The sequence below is a fragment of the Ranitomeya imitator genome, chromosome 1 (assembly GCF_032444005.1).
Source record: "Ranitomeya imitator isolate aRanImi1 chromosome 1, aRanImi1.pri, whole genome shotgun sequence".
NCBI classification, from domain to species: Eukaryota; Metazoa; Chordata; class Amphibia; order Anura; family Dendrobatidae; genus Ranitomeya; species Ranitomeya imitator.
Window position 1 is genome coordinate 248,402,292 of NC_091282.1, and position 20,980 is coordinate 248,423,271.

The 20,980-nt window shown below is 46.3% G+C and overlaps 1 protein-coding gene across 2 annotated transcripts in view; it reads right to left on the reverse strand.

Moving 5' to 3' along the window:
* Nucleotides 1-20,980, reverse strand: part of IFT81 (intraflagellar transport 81) — a 251,786-nt gene that overhangs the window by 209,732 nt on the left and 21,074 nt on the right. Inside the window, exons 1-2 of one of the 2 annotated variants that reach the window (XM_069755309.1) lie at nt 19,772-19,826; nt 10,899-11,063 (exon numbers count right to left, since the gene is read on the reverse strand). In XM_069755309.1, coding sequence (XP_069611410.1) covers nt 10,899-11,042 — 144 coding nt within the window. In that variant the 5' untranslated portion in view covers nt 11,043-11,063; nt 19,772-19,826. Of the gene's footprint in view, nt 1-10,898; nt 11,064-19,771; nt 19,827-20,980 lie in introns of those variants that run through there. The other variant, XM_069755306.1, reaches the window with a different exon arrangement.

A 20,980-nucleotide genomic window follows, 5' to 3' on the forward strand; every position in this document is an offset into this window, starting at 1 on the left:
GATGCTATTTTTAGGCTGGGGGGTCAATATCCATGGCCCCTTACCAGCCTAAGAATACCAGTCCCAGCTGTGAGCTTTAGAAAGGTTGGTTGTCATAAATATGGGGGAACCCACGCCTTTTTTTAAATTATTTTGCTGAAGATGATAGCTGAGGGTTGAAGCCCCCAGCTGTGAGTTTTGCCTGGCTGGTTATAGAAAATACAGGGGAACCCACGCCGTTTTATTCATTTAATACCCCCATCAGTCGCTCCTGCAGTCACTGTTATTAGCAGCAGCAGGGGTAGGCTGATGGGAGGAATAGTCCCACCAGCCCCCACCTGCTGTCCCTTTTATCACTTAAATGCAACCTTCAACATTTTCCCCTGCTCACACTGATCGCCGGCAGAGCAGGTGAGAATGATGAGAGCCGTGTTCAGCACCCGACACCAGGGAACAGCGCTTACTGTAATGCTTCTTCCCTGGCGCCGATGCGTGTCACATGGATGACATCCATGTGTAATAATAATAATAATAATAATCTTTATTTATATAGCGCCAACATATTCCGCAGCGCTTTACAGTTTAACAGTTTCAAACACAAAAGTCATAAGTAACAACGTTAACAATACAATAATTAAAGCAAAATAAGACGACCCTGCTCGTGAGAGCTTACAATCTACAATGAGGTGGGGGAGATACAAAGTACAGGTGTGTATTTACAATGATGTATTTACAATCATGGTCCAGCCATCTTCAGGGGTTGGGGAATAGATGGGGATAGTGAATGGGCTACACACAAACATAACATAACTTTGATTAGTGAACGTGATAGGCCGCTCTGAACAAATGTGTTTTGAGCGAGCGCCTAAAACTATGCAAATTATGGATGGTCCTAATATCTTGGGGTAGAGCATTCCAGAGGATTGGCGCAGCACGGGAGAAGTCTTGGAGTCGGGAGTGGGAGGTACGGATTAGTGCAGAGGTTAGCCGAAAGTCATTTGCAGAGCGCAGTGGTCTGTTAGGCTGATAGACAGAAATGAGGGAGGAGATGTGTATTATGCATATGCACATTTGTGGGACACTTTGTGGCCCGTGATGACATTAAAAGACGGACATGTCAGCGTGTTTTGCCAACGGACACATGGTCTGTGGAAACTCGCTAATATGTGCACAGACCCATTCACTTGAATAGGTAAATAGCGCTCCGTTCCTCCCGAGTCTCTCCGTATGGCTAAGTAGCACTGTACAACCACATATGGGGTATTGCCATGTTCAATAGAAATTGTGGGACACATTTTGTTGCCATTTTTACCCACTTGTGTGAAAATGTAAAATCTTTGGCTAAAACAAAATTGTGGTGGTAAATATGTAGTTATTTTGTCTTCACTGCCCAATGGTAAAAAATTCTGTGACACACCCATGATGTCAATATGATCACTGCACCCCTAGATGAATTCATTGAGAGGTGTAGTTCGTAAAATGGGGTCATTTATGGGGGGGTTCTGCTGTTCTTGCACCACATGGGCTCTCCCAGTGGGTCATGGCACCTGCAAACCATAACAGTAAAATCTGGCGCTCCTTGCCTTCTGAGCTTTGCACTGTGCCTGAAAAATATTTCCCGATTAGATGTAGGGTATTGGCACACTCAGGAAAAAAATGGACCTCAGTTTGTTGTAAAAAAAAAAAATCATATTAGCTCTTAGGAAAATTATAAACTTGGGATAAAACAACATTTTTAGTGGTAAAAATGTAATTTATTCTTTCTTCACTGCTCAGTGGTATAAAATTCTGTGAGGCACATGTGGTGTTAATATGACCACTGCATCACTAGATGAATTCATTGGGGAGTGTAGTTTGAAAAATGAGTTCACATATAGGGGGTTTCTGTTGTTCTGGTACCTCAGGGGTTCTGCTAATGTGACATGGCACCCTCAAACCATTCCAGCAAAGTCTGAACTCTGATATGGCGCCTTTTCCCTTCTGGGCTTTGCTCTGTGCCTTCAGAAGTAGTATTCCCCTACATATGGGGTATCGGAATACTCAAGAGAAATTGCACAACAACTTTTGGTGTCTAATTTCTCCTATTACCCTTGGTAAAATAAAAAAATGGGGGCAAAAAGATTATTTTTGTGGAAAACATATGATTTTGTATTTTCAGGGCTCTGCGTTACAAACTTTTGTGAAGCACTTGAGGGTTTAAAGTGCTCACCACACATGTAGATTAGTTCCTTGTGGGGTCTAATTTCCAAAATGGTGTTACTTATGGGGAGTTCCATGGTTTAGGCACATTAGGGGCTCTTCAAACGCGACATACAGTGGGGCAAAAAAGTATTTAGTCAGTCAGCAATAGTGCAAGTTCCACCACTTAAAAAGATGAGAGGCGTCTGTAATTTACATCATAGGTAGACCTCAACTATGGGAGACAAACTGAGAAAAAAAAATCCAGAAAATCACATTGTCTGTTTTTTTATCATTTTTTTTGCATATTATGGTGGAAAATAAGTATTTGGTCAGAAACAAACAATTAAGATTTCTGGCTCTCACAGACCTGTAACTTCTTCTTTAAGAGTCTCCTCTTTCCTCCACTCATTACCTGTAGTAATGGCACCTGTTTAAACTTGTTATCAGTATAAAAAGACACCTGTGCACACCCTCAAACAGTCTGACTCCAAACTCCACTATGGTGAAGACCAAAGAGCTGTCAAAGGACACCAGAAACAAAATTGTAGCCCTGCACCAGGCTGGGAAGACTGAATCTGCAATAGCCAACCAGCTTGGAGTGAAGAAATCAACAGTGGGAGCAATAATTAGAAAATGGAAGACATACAAGACCACTGATAATCTCCCTCGATCTGGGGCTCCACGCAAAATCCCACCCGTGGGGTCAGAATGATCACAAGAACGGTGAGCAAAAATCCCAGAACCACGCGGGGGGACCTAGTGAATGAACTGCAGAGAGCTGGGACCAATGTAACAAGGCCTACCATAAGTAACACACTACGCTACCATGGACTCAGATCCTGCAGTGCCAGACGTGTCCCACTGCTTAAGCCAGTACATGTCCGGGCCCGTCTGAAGTTTGCTAGAGAGCATTTGGATGATCTAGAGGAGTTTTGGGAGAATGTCCTATGGTCTGATGAAACCAAACTGGAACTGTTTGGTAGAAACACAACTTGTCGTGTTTGGAGGAAAAAGAATATTGAGTTGCATCCATCAAACACCATACCTACTGTAAAGCATGGTGGTGGAAACATCATGCTTTGGGGCTGTTTCTCTGCAAAGGGGCCAGGACGACTGATCCGGGTACATGAAAGAATGAATGGGGCCATGTATCGTGAGATTTTGAGTGCAAACCTCCTTCCATCAGCAAGGGCATTGAAGATGAAACGTGGATGGGTCTTTCAACATGACAATGATCCAAAGCACACCGCCAGGGCAACGAAGGAGTGGCTTCGTAAGAAGCATTTCAAGGTCCTGGAGTGGCCTAGCCAGTCTCCAGATCTCAACCCCTATAGAAAACCTTTGGAGGGAGTTGAAAGTCCGTGTTGCCAAGCAAAAAGCCAAAAACATCACTGCTCTAGAGGAGATCTGCATGGAGGAATGGGCCAACATACCAACAACAGTGTGTGGCAACCTTGTGAAGACTTACAGAAAACGTTTGACCTCTGTCATTGCCAACAAAGGATATATTACAAAGTATTGAGATGAAATTTTGTTTCTGACCAAATACTTATTTTCCACCATAATATGCAAAAAAAATGTTAAAAAAAACAGACAATGTGATTTTCTGGATTTTTTTTTCTCAGTTTGTCTCCCATAGTTGAGGTCTACCTATGATGTAAATAACAGACGCCTCTCATCTTTTTAAGTGGTGGAACTTGCACTATTGCTGACTGACTAAATACTTTTTTGCCCCACTGTAGTGTCCGATCTTAATTCCAACCAATTTTGTGTTGAAAAAGTCAAACGGCGCTCCTTCCCTTCCGAGCTCTGCCATGCGCCCAAAAAGTGGTTTACCTGCACATATGAGGTATCAGCGTACTCAGGACAAATTACACAAAAACTTTTGGGGTCCAATTTCTCCTGTTACCCTTGGTAAAATAAAATAATTTGGATCTGAGGTAAATGTTTTGTGAAAAAGTTAAATGTTCATTTTTTTTCAAACAAACATTCCCAAAATTCCGGTGAAGCACCTGAAGGGTTAATAAACATCTTGAATGTGGTTTTGAGCACCTTGAGGGGTGAAGTTTTTAGAATGGTGTCACTTTTGAGTATTTTCTATCATATAAACCCCTCAAAGTGACTTCAAATGTGATGTGGTCCCTAAAATGGTGTTGTAAAAATGAGAAATTGCAGTTCAACTTTTAACGCTTATAACTCCCTAACAAAACAAAAAAATTGGGTTCCAAAATTGTGCTGATGTAAAGTAGACATGTGGGAAATGTTAGTTATTAAGTATTTTGTGTGACATATCTCTGTGATTTAAGGGCATGAAAATTGAAAGTTGAAAAATTGCAAAATTTTTGCCAAATTTCCTTTTTCTCAAATAAACTCAAGTCATAGCAAAGAAATTTTATCACTATCATGAAGTACAATATGTCACGAGAAAAAAAATCTCAGAATCACTGGGATCCATTGAAGTGTTTCAGAGTTATAACCTCATAAAGGGACAGTGGTCAGAATTGTAAAAATTGGCCTGGTCATTAACGTGCAAACCACCCTTGGCGGTAAAGGGGTTAAAGGAGTTGTCCGGCCTGCAGACTTGTTAATCTGCTAATCCTCACAGCATGTGCACTGTGAGGATTCCCTGGTACCATTGGTAGGAGAGTTGCAAACATACAGTCATGTGCCCACTAGACATGAGTGGCCTCGCTCAATGCAAGTGTTTTGAGCGGGGACACACCTAGTTGGAATATGGCCCGAAGTATTCAATCGCACACTGGCATGACCACCACATGACCACCCGCTCCCAGCGTCGACACCAGAGATTCACAAGACTTATAATACTCTAAGGCTGAACAACCCTTTAATGACAAGTGGGTGTTATTAGATACTTTTCACTGCGGGCATGTACTTCTTCTCCTTGTATGAGTTGCTATCAGATAACTTTTACTAAGTCCAAATGGGTGTTGACTGATTCGGTGCCAAATAATTTGATTGCTAATATCTCTATAACAGAGAAGCAACATTAAAAAAATAACAAAAATGTTTTATGCCGCTCTGTAGCGATTATTACATCGTGTACTTAGTTCAACATGTAACATTTGGAGGAAAGTCCTTACTGCTTCCTTTACTCATTGATGCTTTTCATATGCTGTATATTAATTCACTGTAATCATTTCATATGTGCATAATCTCTGATTAACTATTACTATCTGGTGTTATTCCTTCCTCTTGTTTCAATCTTCATTTTGGACCTCATTTTTTATTCATTAATTTCATGTCATTTTGTATTTCATATATTAGATAATAAAATATATTCATTTTTATTATATTTGTGGATCTAATGATTTAAAGAGGTTGTCCATTACATTGGATAATGCACCCACCTATTTAAACCTTGTAAAGAAGTATTTTTGTAAATACCTCATTGCCATCTGTGCCTGTGAGTGGCGCTATTGCTGACCGCTCACTCGGCATCACATGACCCCGGCTGCAGCCGCCACTGACATTACATCAAGTTCTAGACCTCCTGCATTCCCCGGCCCCCGGGAGTGACCCGGGCAGCCCCTCCTGATTGACTGGGCTGTGGGCGGAGTTTCAGCGAGCGCTTGTGGCTAATGAAAGCAGAGGAAAGCGGCTCTGGATACTGGGCGGTGATGTGCGGTCAAACTCCACCCACAGCCCAGTCAATCAGGAGGGGTGGACGCGACTGGATCACACCCGGGGGAATGCAGGAGATCTGGAACTTGACATGACACCAGCAGATGTCAGTAACGGCCGCAGCTGGGTCACGTGATGCACAGTCAGTGGTCAGTGATCGCGCCACTCACAGGCACAGACGGCAACAAGACGTATTTACAAAAATACTTCTTTACAAGGTTTAAATCGGTGGGGGCATTATCCAACGTAGTGGTCAACCTCTAATATGTTTATGGGGTTTATACATGAGAATATATTACTATATAATTGTCTAAGGGTCAATTCCGTCTGTCTGTCTGTCACGGATATTCATTGGTCGCGGCCTCTGTCTGTCCTGGAAATCCACGTCGCTGATTGGTCGCGGCAAAACAGTCACGACCAATCAGCGACAGGCACAGTCCGGAAGAAAATGGCCGCTCTTTACTCCCCGCAGTCAGTGGCCGACGCCCGCATACTCCCCTTCAGCCACCGCTAACACAGGGTTAATGCCGGCGGTAACGGACCGCGTTATGCCGCGGGTAACGCACTCCGTTACCGCCGCTATTAACCCTGTGTGTCCCCAACCTTTTACTATTGATGCTGCCTATGCGGCATCAATAGTAAAAAAATGTAATGTTAAAAATAATTAAAAAAAAAAAAACCTGCTATACTCACCCTCCGTTGTCCGCTGAGCCGCTTGCACAGCTGCCGCCATCTTCCGTTCCTGGCGATGCATTGCAAAATTACCCATGCATCCTGGGAATGGAAGATGGCGGCAGCTGTGCGCGTACCGCCAGAGCTCCGCTGGATCCCAGGAGGTGAGTATATAACTTTTTTATTTTAATTATTTTTTTAACAGGGATATGGTGCCCACACTGCTGTATACTACGTGGGCTGTGTTAGATACCGCGTGGCTGCTATATACTACATAGGCAGTGTTATATACTCCATGTGCTGTGCTATATATTACGTAGCTGGGAAGTATACTACGTGGCTCTGTGCTGTGTACTACGTGGTTGGGCAATATACTACATAGCTGGGCAATATACTACGTGACTGGGCAATATACTACGTGGCTCTGTGCTGTATACTACATGGCTGGGCAATATACTACGTGACTGGGCAATATACTACGTGACTGGGCAATATACTACGTGGCTGGGCAATATACTACGTGGCTGGGCAATATACTACGTGACTGGGCAATATACTACGTGACTGGGCAATATACTACGTGACTGGGCAATATACTACGTGACTGGGCAATATACTACGTGACTGGGCAATATACTACGTGACTGGGCAATATACTACGTGACTGGGCAATATACTACGTGGCTGGGCAATATACTACGTGGCTGGGCAATATACTACGTGGCTGGGCAATATACTACGTGGCTGGGCAATATACTACGTGGCTGGGCAATATACTACGTGGCTGGGCAATATACTACGTGGCTGGGCAATATACTACGTGGCTGGGCAATATACTACGTCGCTGGGCAATATACTACGAGACTGGGCAATATACTACGAGACTGGGCAATATACTACGAGACTGGGCAATATACTACGAGACTGGGCAATATACTACGTGACTGGGCAATATACTACGTGGGCTGTGCAATATACTACGTGGACATGCATATTCTAGAATACCCGATGCGTTAGAATCGGGCCACCATCTAGTAGCAACATATTTGGTAAGAGTTGGCTTCAGTTAATCAGCTAAGGATAGATACCAATCAACCGCCGGGTAAGAACTTTTTCACATTGACATCACTGGAGAATGTCATCACTTTAGATAGTACAGGACAAGTAAACAGTCTTTAATTCTACAGGGGCTTTTTTATGCTTCTATGATTAGGACCATGGACAGCATATATGGAACGCTCATTTGCTCTAGTGGCACAATTTTTGGGGGAAACAGAATGATAAAGAGCCCCATTAGGGGAGCATTATATTGTATAAGAAGGGTGGGGGCATTATGGTAAGGAAGAACAACAGGGGCATTATTATAAGGGGGCACAATGGGTGGCATTATTACAATACAAGGGTACATTATTGTAAAGAGGCACAGGAGGACATTATTATTATAAGCGCGGGGGCACTATTATAATAAAGCGGGCATAATTATTAAAAGGAGATACACGGGAGGGCATTATTATTATAAGGAGATATATTGGAGGGCATTATTATTGTAAGGAGGTACATGGAAACTTTATTACTGCAGGGGGTTGTATAACTATAAAGTGACACATTAGGACATTATGATTACTATTATAAAGAGCCACAGGGCAAAGTGGGTGAATTATTACTATCTACGGTACAGGTTAGGCCGGTTTCACACTAGCTGTGTACCTCTTTCCTTCAGATCCGCATACATCCGCATCCGTCCTGCATACCTATATTTATTGTGTACACAGGGACATGCGTTGCATGCGGATGCGTCCCCATGCGTCGTTTTGACGTGCCCGCCGAATGCGACATGTTGTGTTCGGCGGGCAGATCAAAACAACGCACGGGGATTCATCCGCATACAACGCATGTCCCTGCGTACAAAATGTTAAATATAGGTACGCAGGATGGATGCGGATGTATGTGGATCTGAAGGAAAGAGGTACGCAGTCCTATGCTGAGGACACAAACGCTAGTGTGAAACCAGCTTTATATCACTAAATGGTTTGTGTAGAGATGGGGGAATGTAAGGAGGGGGTTGGAAAAGGGATAAAACAAAAGATGTCTATATTCTATTCCGCAGAGGTGAGATATGAATGGAAGAAGTGGTAATGGAGGTCTGGGTGAATGAAAAGAAAAAGGAAAGTAGAAGAACGTCACGGATGATCAATGGAGTTATCTGTGCAGTATGAACAAAAATTATCTTCAGAGTAGAACTGATATGACCATTAGAATGTCATGGCATGGTGGTAACATTGGTTTTAGTACAGTAGGTATTCTTAATGATCAGTATGTTGGTATTGTCACTCCTGTATTATCTGGTGGAATTATTTGTCTTACATTATAGTACTGATGGTAATAATGGGACAGTGATGTTTGTTAATGTTCAGTATGGTGGCATGATTCTGTCGCTATGTGGTTGGATTACGTATGTAATCATAGTGTGGAAGTATTATTTACCCACATATAGCAATATTATCTACTATATAATTGTCTAAGGGTCACTTCCGTCTTTCTGTCTGTCTGTCTTTCTGTCTGTCACAGATATTCATTGGTCGCAGCCTCTGTCTGTCATGGAATCCAAGTCGCTGATTGGTCTCGCCAGCTGCCTGTCATGGCTGCCGCGACCAATCAGCGACGGCCCCAGTCCGATTAGTCCCTCCCCTGCAGTCAGCGACCGTGGCTGGGCAATATACTACGTGGCTGGGCAATATACTACGTGGCTGGGCAATATACTACGTGGCTGGGCAATATACTACGTGGACATGCATATTCTAGAATACACGATGCGTTAGAATCGGGCCACCATCTAGTTGGAAATATTGGTCTTGCAATAAATATAATCAGGCAAAGTCATATTTGCTCTAGAGAACCCCATCTGGGGAAGTGGATAAAAGGAGGAAACATGGACCTGTGTGCTTTCAAATGCCAGGACTAAATTTCATTATTAGTGCAGCCCTGCATATGGATTTATATGGTGATTGATAGGGGTTCTTCCGCGGGGACTTTTAGTCCAACCAGCACCTGCGTCTTTTAGCAGCAATAGGAGGTACGCATGCTTGACCTCCACTCATTGTCTATGGGACTGAGAGAAAGCACAGCACTCAGCTAATGTGTTTCCAGCAGTCCCATTAACAATGAATGGAGCATTGGAAGAGTATGCGCACCTCCACTGAATTCAAGTTGGATTTCTGCAGAACCCCATTCTCAGGATCCATGGGAGTCCCAGAAGTCAGACCCCAGTGAACAGCATATCATATTGAAAGGGGATAACTTGCAATCCTGGGGAAAACTGTTTAACGAGGTATGGCAAATCCACACTTTTATAGGAGGACTGTTATCTCAAGATACCTGTCTGCAATAAGAGTATGTTGCTTAAGTGTTTGAGAGGACCCACACCTACCAGACATAATATACCTTTAATTTTCAACACAGTCATATAAAATTAGGACACCACAGCACCATAATACTGGACAGGCCAGGTTCACACTGAGTTAACAGCAGCCCGTTCAACACATGCGTTAACGGGCTGCTGTTAACGCAAGTGCCGGTATGTGATCGCGCTAGCGCAGATAGAGCTAGCAGATGCTCTATCTGCGCTAGCGGTGACGGACCCGGAATCGCTGCAGCCCGCGTCTCGGGGTCCGTCACTCAATGATGGCACATTGCTAGCGCACGGCCATTGTGGGTGTGCGCTAGCGATGCGTCCGACATAGGAATTAATGGCGGCGTTAACGGACTGCGTTACACCGCGTTATGCCGCGGTGTAACGTAGTCCGTCTAACGGACGCCAGCAACGCAGTGTGAACCTGGCCTTACCATCACAGACACATGAAGTTAGATCAAGTACAGATAAGGCCTCTTTCACACTTCAGTCTTTTGGCGTCAGTCTGAAACCGCCATTTTCCTCAAATAGCGGATCCGCCATTTTTTGGGGGCAGATCCGCTATTTTCCCATAGACATACATTAGCGACGGATTGTGGCGGATGGTCGTCCGTTCCATCCGCCATGTGACGGATCCGTCGAGATTTGGCGGACGTCATCTAGACATTGACGGACATTATATTGTCTGCGCCGAAATGGTGGTTCGCGACGGATCCGTCACATCCGCCATTCCATAGAATGGCCGCCTAGGGGCGACGGATCCGTCGCAGCCGTCATTTGGCGGATCCGTCGCCCCAATCCGCTTTTTCAATTGCGCATGCTCCAAAAAGTAGATACTTTTCCCAGACAACCCCCAAGTAACGGATCAGTCAAAAAAACGGATCCGTTGGAACCGTTTTCTCAACAATTGTGACGGATCCGTCACTATGTCAGAGCAGACTGACGCGTGAAACAACTGAAGTGTAAAAGAAGGCTAAGACATCGATTTTATATACCCAAATATAATACACATTACCTTTGGGTCAATTGCTGCAAGAACATCATTGAGGACTTGTAACAACTGCATCGGCTCCAAGGAATCAAATGTTATTAAGTTCAAATTCTTTTTAAAGGGATCCTTGTTCAATTTTTCCACAATGAATTTGAGTTGGTCACTCATTTTTAATCGTGAGATCGAAATCTGTAAAAATAAAGATATGTTCTACTATTTTGGAACAAGAAATAATATAATTATAACGGTTCAGTACTAATATTAACATTTGATGGAAACCACATTGATAACAGAAGGGACATATGACCAGCCATACACTCGTCCTAAATATTAGATGTTTATAAGTAAATCCAACATCCCACCAGTGTCATAAATGGGATACAGAGACGAATAAGACAAATATCAGCAGATTCGACCATCAGGATCTCTCTAAGCCTCTGTTACCCTCACATTCAGGGCTCGTTCAGAGGAGAGTATTTACGGATTGTGCTGTCCGTGTGTGCCCATTTAGCCAGTGAAGCAATCTACAGGGAAAAAGATTGCAGGATGCAGTACTTAGGTCCGACTTATGAACTAGACTAAAGCATGAAAATAGCAGTAAGGCTACTTTCACACTAGTGTCGGAATCTCCCCGTCGCAATGCGTCGGGGAGAGATTCCGACGCTAGCGTTTACCGCATTGCACAATGGAGGCAGTGGATGCATTTCTCCGGCGCATCCGCTGCCCCATTGTAAGGTGCGGGGAGGTGGGGGCGGAGTTCCGGGCGCGCATGCGCGGTCGGAAAAAGCGGTCCGTCAGGAGCAAAAAACGTTACATGTAGCGTTTTTTGCTCCCGTCGGTCCGCAGAAGCACGACGCATCCGTCGCTCGACGGATGCGACGTGTGGCAATCCGTCGCAAATGCGTCGTCAATACAAGTCTATGGGGAAAAAACGCATCCTGCAAGCACTTTTGCAGGATGCGTTTTTTCTGCAAAACGACGCATTGTGACGGATTGCAGAAAACGCTAGTGTGAAAGTAGCCTAAGCTGCTGTACTTGTCCAATATGTAGAAGAGCACAAGGAGCCATATACATCGACAATTTACAGAGGACATGACTTGCCTTGGAGCCTGGACCAAATCTGGCATATACTCCAATGTATCCATATGGCTTTATCTGGGAGGTTCATCATCACTTACAATTTTTGCTGTGCACAGTAGGATAATAGCCCGGCAATACATACAAAGAAAGGCATATAGCAAAAAAAGAAAAGGACACAAAGGATACCAACTAGTACAAGTTTTGGAAGCCAAAGTAATGCATCTGAGCCTACCAGTGGATGTATAATACATCGGCATATACTCCTGGGGCAGCTCCGAATATGACGAGAACAGAGCCATAAGTTCAGAAGATATTTCCGGTTTTTAATCCGATTTGGGATGACAGAAATGGAAATAGACTATCGGTAAAGGATTCATTCATGTGAGTGGGGATCTAAATGTCCTTAACCCCTTCACCCCAAGGCGATTTTCTGGTTTATTTTTCCATTTTCCTCTTTGTCCTCCTTTTTCAAGAGTCACAACCTTTTTTATTTTCCATCCACAAAGCCCTATGAGAGCTTGTTTTTTTGTTGGACGAGTTGTACTTTTTAATGAAATCATTCATGCTATCATGTGACACACTGGAAAACGGGAAAAATGCCAATTATAATGAAAAAAAAAGTGAAATTCCACAAATTTTTTTTTACTTATCATGTTCACTATATTGTAAAATGGCATTACAGAAAAGTGGCGCTATTATACTTAAAACACCCTTCAGCTGCAAAATAAAAGCAATACCACAAAATTGCCAACCTCTTGGTAAAACTGACCTGGCAATATGATTCTCCAGGTCAGTATGATTACACAGATACCAAACTTTTTTTTTTATTTAAGTGATGAAAAAAAAAAAAAAAAAAAAAAAAAAAATCAAGAAATTTGTAAAAAGGTAAAGATAAAAAAAAAACTTTGCTTGTATTGCCATTTTCCAAGGCCTCCAACGCTTTCATTTTTGGGGACATGGGGCTGGGTGAGACCTTATAAGTGCTTCTCACTAAATTAGAATATGGGTTTTCATTGGCTAACAGCCAAAATCATTAACATTAACAGAAATAAATAGGGTAAGTGAAATAGATCACTCTGTTTGTAATGACTTTATATAATATAGGAGCTTCTCTTTTTCTATTGAAGAACTGAAATAAATTAACTTTTTGATGATATTCTACTTTAGTGAGAAGCACCTGTATTTTTTGCGCCCTGAGCTGCCGTTTTTACTGCTATCATTTTGGGGTAGATAAAAAGTATTGATAATCTCTTATTGCATTTATTTATTGTTGCAAAGGCAAAGAACAATTAATTCTGGCATTTCAATTTTTTTTCTTGTTAAGCCACTTACCGATCGGATTAATTAATTTTATATTTTGATAGGACTTTTAAGTACGCAGGGATACAAAGAAAAGTCTTTTTTTATTTGGGGAAATATTTGAACTTGTGTTTTTTTATTTGCTTTATACTTTTTAAAACATTTTATTCTTAGTTTTTACTGTTTTGAATCATTTTCTTAGGGGACTCGAAGCTTTCATCATCTGATCGTTTGTGCTATACATAGAAGTGAATCAGCACTGCTATGTATAGAGAAAATCACAGTCTCCTATGAACCCCAGCTACACAGGAGAATTGACATGACATGCACAGAGGTCTTGAGCAGACTGTCAAGGGGACCCAATGGCACCACATGATCACGTCACGGGCGTGCCGATGGGCGATGCAATGATGCGCCCCCTCCCCCCGCCAGCCCATGTTAAATGCAGTTGTCAGAGATTCAGAGTGGGATTTAACAGGTTAGCAGTTCTTCTCCACCCGTGACTGTTAAAGGCACGTGATGGCTAATTAAATCAGCCATCATCTGCTGGGAAAGATGTTGGCTTGGCGTGTGAGCCTGCATCATACATATATGATGTACATGTATATCTTATGTCGTTAAAGGGGTTTTCCAAAACTAATTTTTCTTTAAATGGGCTGTCCATTACTAGGACAATCCCTTCTTGATCAAAATCTTTGGCTCCCATAAAATAATATAGCCTATACTCACCACCAGTGCCGGCGTCATTGTGGTTCCCGCAGTTGTTGTGACATGAGACGCCGGCGCCCGAGTCACTGTTCCCGCCTTCAGACAAATCAAACATGAAAAGGAAGTCCGACTACTGATTGGGCGCTGGCGTGACTTGTCACAACAACAGTTCGGGAGCCAGAGTGCCAACACTGTGGGAAAGACGCCGGCATGGGAGGTGAGTATAAGCTTTATTATTTAATCAGAGCCAAGCGAGGGGTATGAGAAGAAGTTGTCCAAGTAGTTGACAACTTCTTTAACAATACGCCTAAGACCTTTTAGGCAGCCGCGGTTCAGTGGCTTCCGCTTACATCACGTCATTAATGAAGCGGGGTCTCATCTACTCTGCTCTGTTTACGAAGCAAGACTGAGGATGTCATGCTGATTGACAGCCAGCTCCCTCCTGCCTAACTGGAGGAAGCCGGCAGTCAATCAGCATGACATGGCAATTACGCCTTGTAGACAGAGTATCCCAGAAGAAGAACTGTTCAGTTGACTTGCAGCAGTTGAATCACCGGCAGGAACAGTGACTTGTTCTGTACCAGGTACAACTGGCAGGTAGTTGTCTCTGTTAGCGACTACCGGCCTGTCTGTTATTTTTCACTATGGGCCTAAAAACTAGCAAACTCCTAGATAACCTCTGTAAATGTTTTGCTTGACTGCAATCCATCTGTACTGTTTTTTTTCATTTGATCAGAAAATATAGACTGCATGAATTTTTGTCAAGACATAAAAAGAGGATCGCAACTGGAACCATTTTTTTAAATTGAAGTCTATGCAAAAGTCTTAAAGAGGTATTTTCAAGTTATTAAGTTGCTTTAGTAAGACAGCATGAAAATAAGCAAGTTGACTTGCTTTTTCGGTCTTTCATTATCCTGCCACGAGAGGTTTCATCTTTAATAGTTTACACCTTTAAAAACAGTAGATACCGCGCTGGAGGAAACTAAGAACAAATGCCACCTGCGTACACTATCTGGTGAAAAGGAATCCACCAGGACCCTAACCGTATAGCTAATGGCAAAAGAATTCCGGGAACGGTACCACACGAACAGGTAGACAGTTCCTCCACTACCCCACACTAATTGAGAATAGCGTTCGGACACCGATGTCCCTCCGCTTACCTTATCACAGTTAGATACTGCTGAGTGTGGACCTGTGCTGCGGAAATCTTCACGCGCCCGGTCAGTACTCCTGGGGCTATGGTGCAGTGTGTATCAGATGGCGGGGTGCGGTATAGGGAGTTAGTGTGGGGTAGTGGAGGAACTGTCTACCTGTTCGTGTGGTACCGTTCCCGGAATTCTTTTGCCATTAGCTATACGGTTAGGGTCCTGGTGGATTCCTTTTCACCAGATAGTGTACGCAGGTGGCATTTGTTCTTAGTTTCCTCCAGCGCGGTATCTACTGTTTTTATTGGTTTATAGTGATACAGGGGGCACCACCCTGACTGATTCCAGCGGCTGAGGACCGACAGCTTTTTGGGTGAGCGCCAGTGTTATTGTTTTACTGTAGTTTACACCTTGTTCCATAGAGCTCAGCCACTAAGGCCTGGCCAGACACTGGCTGACTGTGCACAGTAACTACATACCAGGTGAGAAGCTAAAGAGTTGGTCCAATACCTAAAATGTCCTTTGTAAATACCTATCTTTACACTCTAGCTACTTTTGTAATTAGCTTTATTATAAAATGCCCTACACTTCTCAGTATTCTGCAAATGTCTAAATAAGTTTTTTTTCTTTATTTTTTGTGACTAGTGATGCGTGAGTATACTTGTTGCTCGAGATTTCCCGAGCACGCTCTGGTGGTCTCTGATTATTTGTTAGGCTAGGGTCACATTGCGTTAGTGCAACCCGTTTAGCGCTAGCGGGTTGCGCTAACGCAATGTTTTTAATGTGGCCGCGTCCCGGGGTCGCGGTAACGTCCCCGCTCTCGCAGATCCCCGATCTGCGAGAGCGGGGAACGGACCGCGGGCGCGCCTCGGACGCTGCGAGCAGCGTCCGCGGCGCGCCAGGAAACACCGGCGCGTCGCTAGCGCGTGCCGAACATGGCACGCGCTAGTGCTGCGCGTTCCCATTGCCGTGAATGGGCGCGCTAATGGACGCGTTGCACGGCGTTAATTTCGCCGTGCAACGCTGTCCGTTAGCGCTTTCCCATTAACGCAATGGGAACCCAGCCTTAGTGCTCAGAGATGTAGTTTATCGACGCAGCTGCATGATTTGCAGCTGCTGGACAGCTAGAATACATGTGGGGGTTGCCTGTTTGTTAGGGAATCCTCACATGTATTCAAGCTTGCTAGTAGCCACAAATCATGCAGCTGAAGCGACGAAAAACGAAATCTTCGAGCACTAACAAATACTCGGAGACCACCCGAGCGAGCTCGGGAAATCTCGAGTAACGAGTATATTCGCTCATCACTACTTGTGATGTTTCATTTGACAGACGTCTCAAACAGCACATCACAGGAGGCTAGCACTTCTCTGCAGCGTCTATCGTCCCTCCTGGAACAGAACGTCATCAGGGGGCTGCACGCACGTCGGAAACTTACTACAGTTACTAAAAGATTTGATTTTAACCCCTTAATGCTACATGAATTATCTTCTTCAAATATGAACACTTGGTAATTAGTGCTCCATGAAAGACACATTGTGGTGGAAGCACAGGTACTGCCTCTGTACCCATGTGATAAGCTGCCAGAGCCCCGCTCAAATACATAGCTGGCTCTTACTGAAACCATCTGCAGGCAACGATCTGGTGAGCAGCAAGATTCGTACACAAGTCCTAGGCTGTGACAGTATGCATAGACAAACCCTTGAAAGGGAACTGGTCATTAAATTCATAGTATCAGTACCAAATTCAGCATGAATGAATCAGCTCCTGATGGTGCGACTCAACAAAAAATGTTTTTCTGTGAAATGCCGCTGTTTCAGAGAAAACAGTTGGAAGTTCTAGGAGAGGGACATGGGGGGGACCTGACCAATCCACTGACGTCCTCGGCCGCTATCTCCTAACCGCACTCCAAATGATTAACAGGTCTCTACCTAAATACACACATGGGAGAGACCTGACCAATCTATTGATGTCCCCAGCCGGCATCCTCCGACCCCACTCTAGATGATTGACAGGTCTCTACCTAAGTACACACGGGAGAGATCTGACCAATCCAACTATGTCCTGGGCCGGCATCCTCCAACCCCCACTGTAGATGACTGACAGGTCTTTACCTAGGTACACACATGGGAGAGACCTGAACAATCTAATGATGTCCATAGCCGGCATCTTCTGACCCCCACTCTAGATCAGGGGTGTCAAACTGTATTCCTCAAGGGCCGCACACAGGTCATGTTTTCAGGATTTCCTTGTATTGCACAGGTGATAATTTAATCACCTGCACAGAATGATTCCAGCACCTTGTTCAATGCTAAGGAAATCCTGAAAACATGACCTGTTTGCGGCCCTTGAGGAATGCAGTTTGACACCCCTGCTCTAGATGATTGACAGGTTTCTACCTAAGTACATACGGGAGAGATTTGACCAATCCAATGATGTCCCTGGCCGGCATCCTCCAACCCCCACTGTAGATGACTGACAGGTCGCTAACTAGTTACACACATGGGAGAGACCTGACCAATCTAATGATGTCCATAGCCGGCATCATCCGATCCCCACTGTAGATGACTGACAGGTCGCTAACTAGTTACACACATGGGAGAGACCTGACCAATCTAATGATGTCCATAGCCGGGATCATCCGATCCCCACTCTAAATGATTGACAGGTCGCTAACTAAGTACATACATGGGAGAGACCTGTCAGTCAGCTGGAGCAGGGCGGGGAAGTCATTGAACTCATCACCTATCTCCATATAGTCAGCTTTTTAAAGCATGCTTTGTGGTAACGCAGAGTCTGATGCATTATGTCCGTGGTCTGGGCATCATGAATAAACTGACACGTTCCCGCTAAGACATTGGCACAGAGAGCTGCCACCTCAGCTCTGTGTGGATTCTGCACATTTCTCACACTTACTATAGCATGCTCCATACATGCACAAGGCACACGGCCGGCAGAGGGCCGGCACACGGGCGGCAGAGGGCAGTCACCAGGAGGGCAGAGGGCCGGTACACGGGAGGCAGAGGGCAGTCACCAGGGGGGCGGAGGGCCGGTACACGGGAGGCAGAGGGCAGTCACCAGGGGGGCGGAGGGCCGGTACACGGGAGGCAGAGGGCAGTCACCAGGGGGGTGGAGGGCCGGTACACGGGAGGCAGAGGGCAGTCACCAGGGGGGCGGAGGGCAGTCACCATGGGGGCGGAGGGCCAGTACACGGGAGGCAGAGGGCAGTCACCAGGGGGGCGGAGGGCCGGTACACGGGAGGCAGAGGGCAGTCACCAGGGGGGCGGAGGGCCAGTACACGGGAGGCAGAGGGCAGTCACCATGGGGGCGGAGGGCCAGTACACGGGAGGCAGAGGGCAGTCACCAGGGGGACGGAGGGCCGGTACACGGGAGGCAGAGGGCAGTCACCAGGGGGTGGAGGGCCGGTACACGGGAGGCAGAGGGCAGTCACCAGGGGGGCGGAGGGCCGGTACACGGGAGGCAGAGGGCAGTGACCAGGGGGGCGGAGGGCCGGTACACGGGAGGCAGAGGGCCCGTACACGGGAGGCAGAGGGCAGTCACCAGGGGGGCGGAGGGCCGGTACACGGGAGGCAGAGGGCAGTCACCAGGGGGGCGGAGGGCAGTCACCAGGCGGGCGGAGGGCCGGTACACGGGAGGCAGAGGGCAGTCACCAGGGGGGCGGAGGGCCAGTACATGGGAGGCAGAGGGCAGTCATCAGGGGGGCGGAGGGCCGGTACACGGGAGGCAGAGGGCAGTCACCAGGGGGGCGGAGGGCCGGTACACGTGAGGCAGAGGGCAGTCACCAGGGGGGCGGAGGGCCGGTACACGGGAGGCAGAGGGCAGTCACCAGGGGGGCGGAGGGCAGTCACCAGGGGGGCAGAGGGCAGTCACCAGGGGGGCAGAGGGCCGGTACACGGGAGGCAGAGGGCAGTCACTAGGGGGGCAGAGGGCCGGTACACGAGAGGCAGAGGGCAGTCACCAGGGGGGCGGAGGGCCGGTACACGGGAGGCAGAGGGCAGTCACCAGGGGGGCGGAGGGCCAGTACATGGGAGGCAGAGGGCAGTCACCAGGGGGGCGGAGGGCCAGTACATGGGAGGCAGAGGGCAGTCACCAGGGGGGCGGAGGGCCAGTACATGGGAGGCAGAGGGCAGTCACCAGGGGGGCGGAGGGCCGGTACACGGGAGGCAGAGGGCAGTCACCAGGGGGGCGGAGGGCCGGTACACGGGAGGCAGAGGGCAGTCACCAGGGGGGCGGAGGGCCAGTACATGGGAGGCAGAGGGCAGTCACCAGGGGGGCGGAGGGCCAGTACATGGGAGGCAGAGGGCAGTCACCAGGGGGGCGGAGGGCCGGTACACGGGAGGCGGAGGGCCGTCACACCAGTATCTAAGGCCAATACATGCACCAGTCTATAAGGTGCAGACTACGCGATCTCGTGAAATAATGGAGCGGCGGAGGTCACTGTGGAAAGAGCCTGGTGGTCGGTCACTGGTGTGGGGCCCGCAGTGCTTGCCCTGAGAGGAGCCTGCAGCTGCACAGCTCAGTCATTTTGCTGGAGCAATAAGAACTTGACTGTAAGTGAGCGGCTGCACATATACTATTCTTATCAGACACAGCCGCCATTTTGCGCGGATATACCGAGTAGTGTGCGCCGAGGCGCGGGAAGTTACCTGACACGGAAAACCTGCTCCGTTAACGATGAAAGCAGCTTGCTGTAGTTGCCTAGGAGACGTTTCCCAGGAGTGATGCCACTTCCGGAATAAGCGGAAGTCTTTGGGACAAAGCGGCCGCGTCATTGGAGTGTTGGAAATCGGCTTTCTCCTCCACAACTGGTCGCATGCTGCCATCTAGCGGTCAATGTGTTAACTTCAGCTAGTTATGAAGTTTCCACAAACTGCTGTGATGTAACATGTGCCCCATAAATAATGACGAGGTCGCAGCAGTGTATGGCAGGTGTCACCTTGCCGCTTTGTTATCCTATTTGGACATTTTCTGACCACAGAAAGCTTGGTGCCAGTATTGAACCAGAGTGCTGCATGTTTGGTTGGCACACTTCGATCCACAAGTCCTGCTGGGGCCCCTTTCTTATAGATTTTAGCAGAAGTCACAATTCATGGCTTCATTCGCTTCTATGGGGCTGTCTGAGAAAACAGAGTGCCATGTTGGCAGTCAGGACATTGTCAGTATGTTTGTGTGGGACGTGAAGGCTCCAGAGTGCACAGAATGGAGTCTGATAAACAGGGCCCGGACGGATAGACACGCAGTAGTCGCACAGTGCTGGCTGGGAACCGTGGCCCTAGGAAGAGAGAAAAGGCCGCCAGCAGAGACAATGGGGCAAGCCGCCATATCCCAAAAGCCGAGCTCCTACTATGTGCACATAGGGAAAAGAACAGCGCTAAATGGGTTAACATCCCTGGGAAAGAAAAATAGTTGTTAGTGGCATAAGTAGGAGTCCCGCCTGGTGAAGTTATACTAGGAGCATAGCACCCATAGGCACGTGTCAGTACTAGGCGGCACCGGCCATCTGCTCTCCGACCTCCCAGGTTGGGTTTCATAGTCAGTATAGCGAAGGTGATAGTCAATGGTATTTTTTGCTTTCCGACTTGGTATTATACACCTGATGCAGAGGCCAATTCGTCTCTGAAATGTTGTCTTTCTCTGCACGTTTAATAAAGTTTCTGAATGTCCTCGGATCAGAGGCGCCAACCTACCCAACTCCTCGGTTTCTTCACCTTTGCTACTAAAGCAAGTACAAGTGACAAGTACACAACTGGGCAACACCTGAATTCAGAGTGACTGGGCCTAAAGATCAATTAAATTATTCATGATGCTAAGTAGCAATATTAGTACATATTAAATCAGTACCCTTGTACATACAA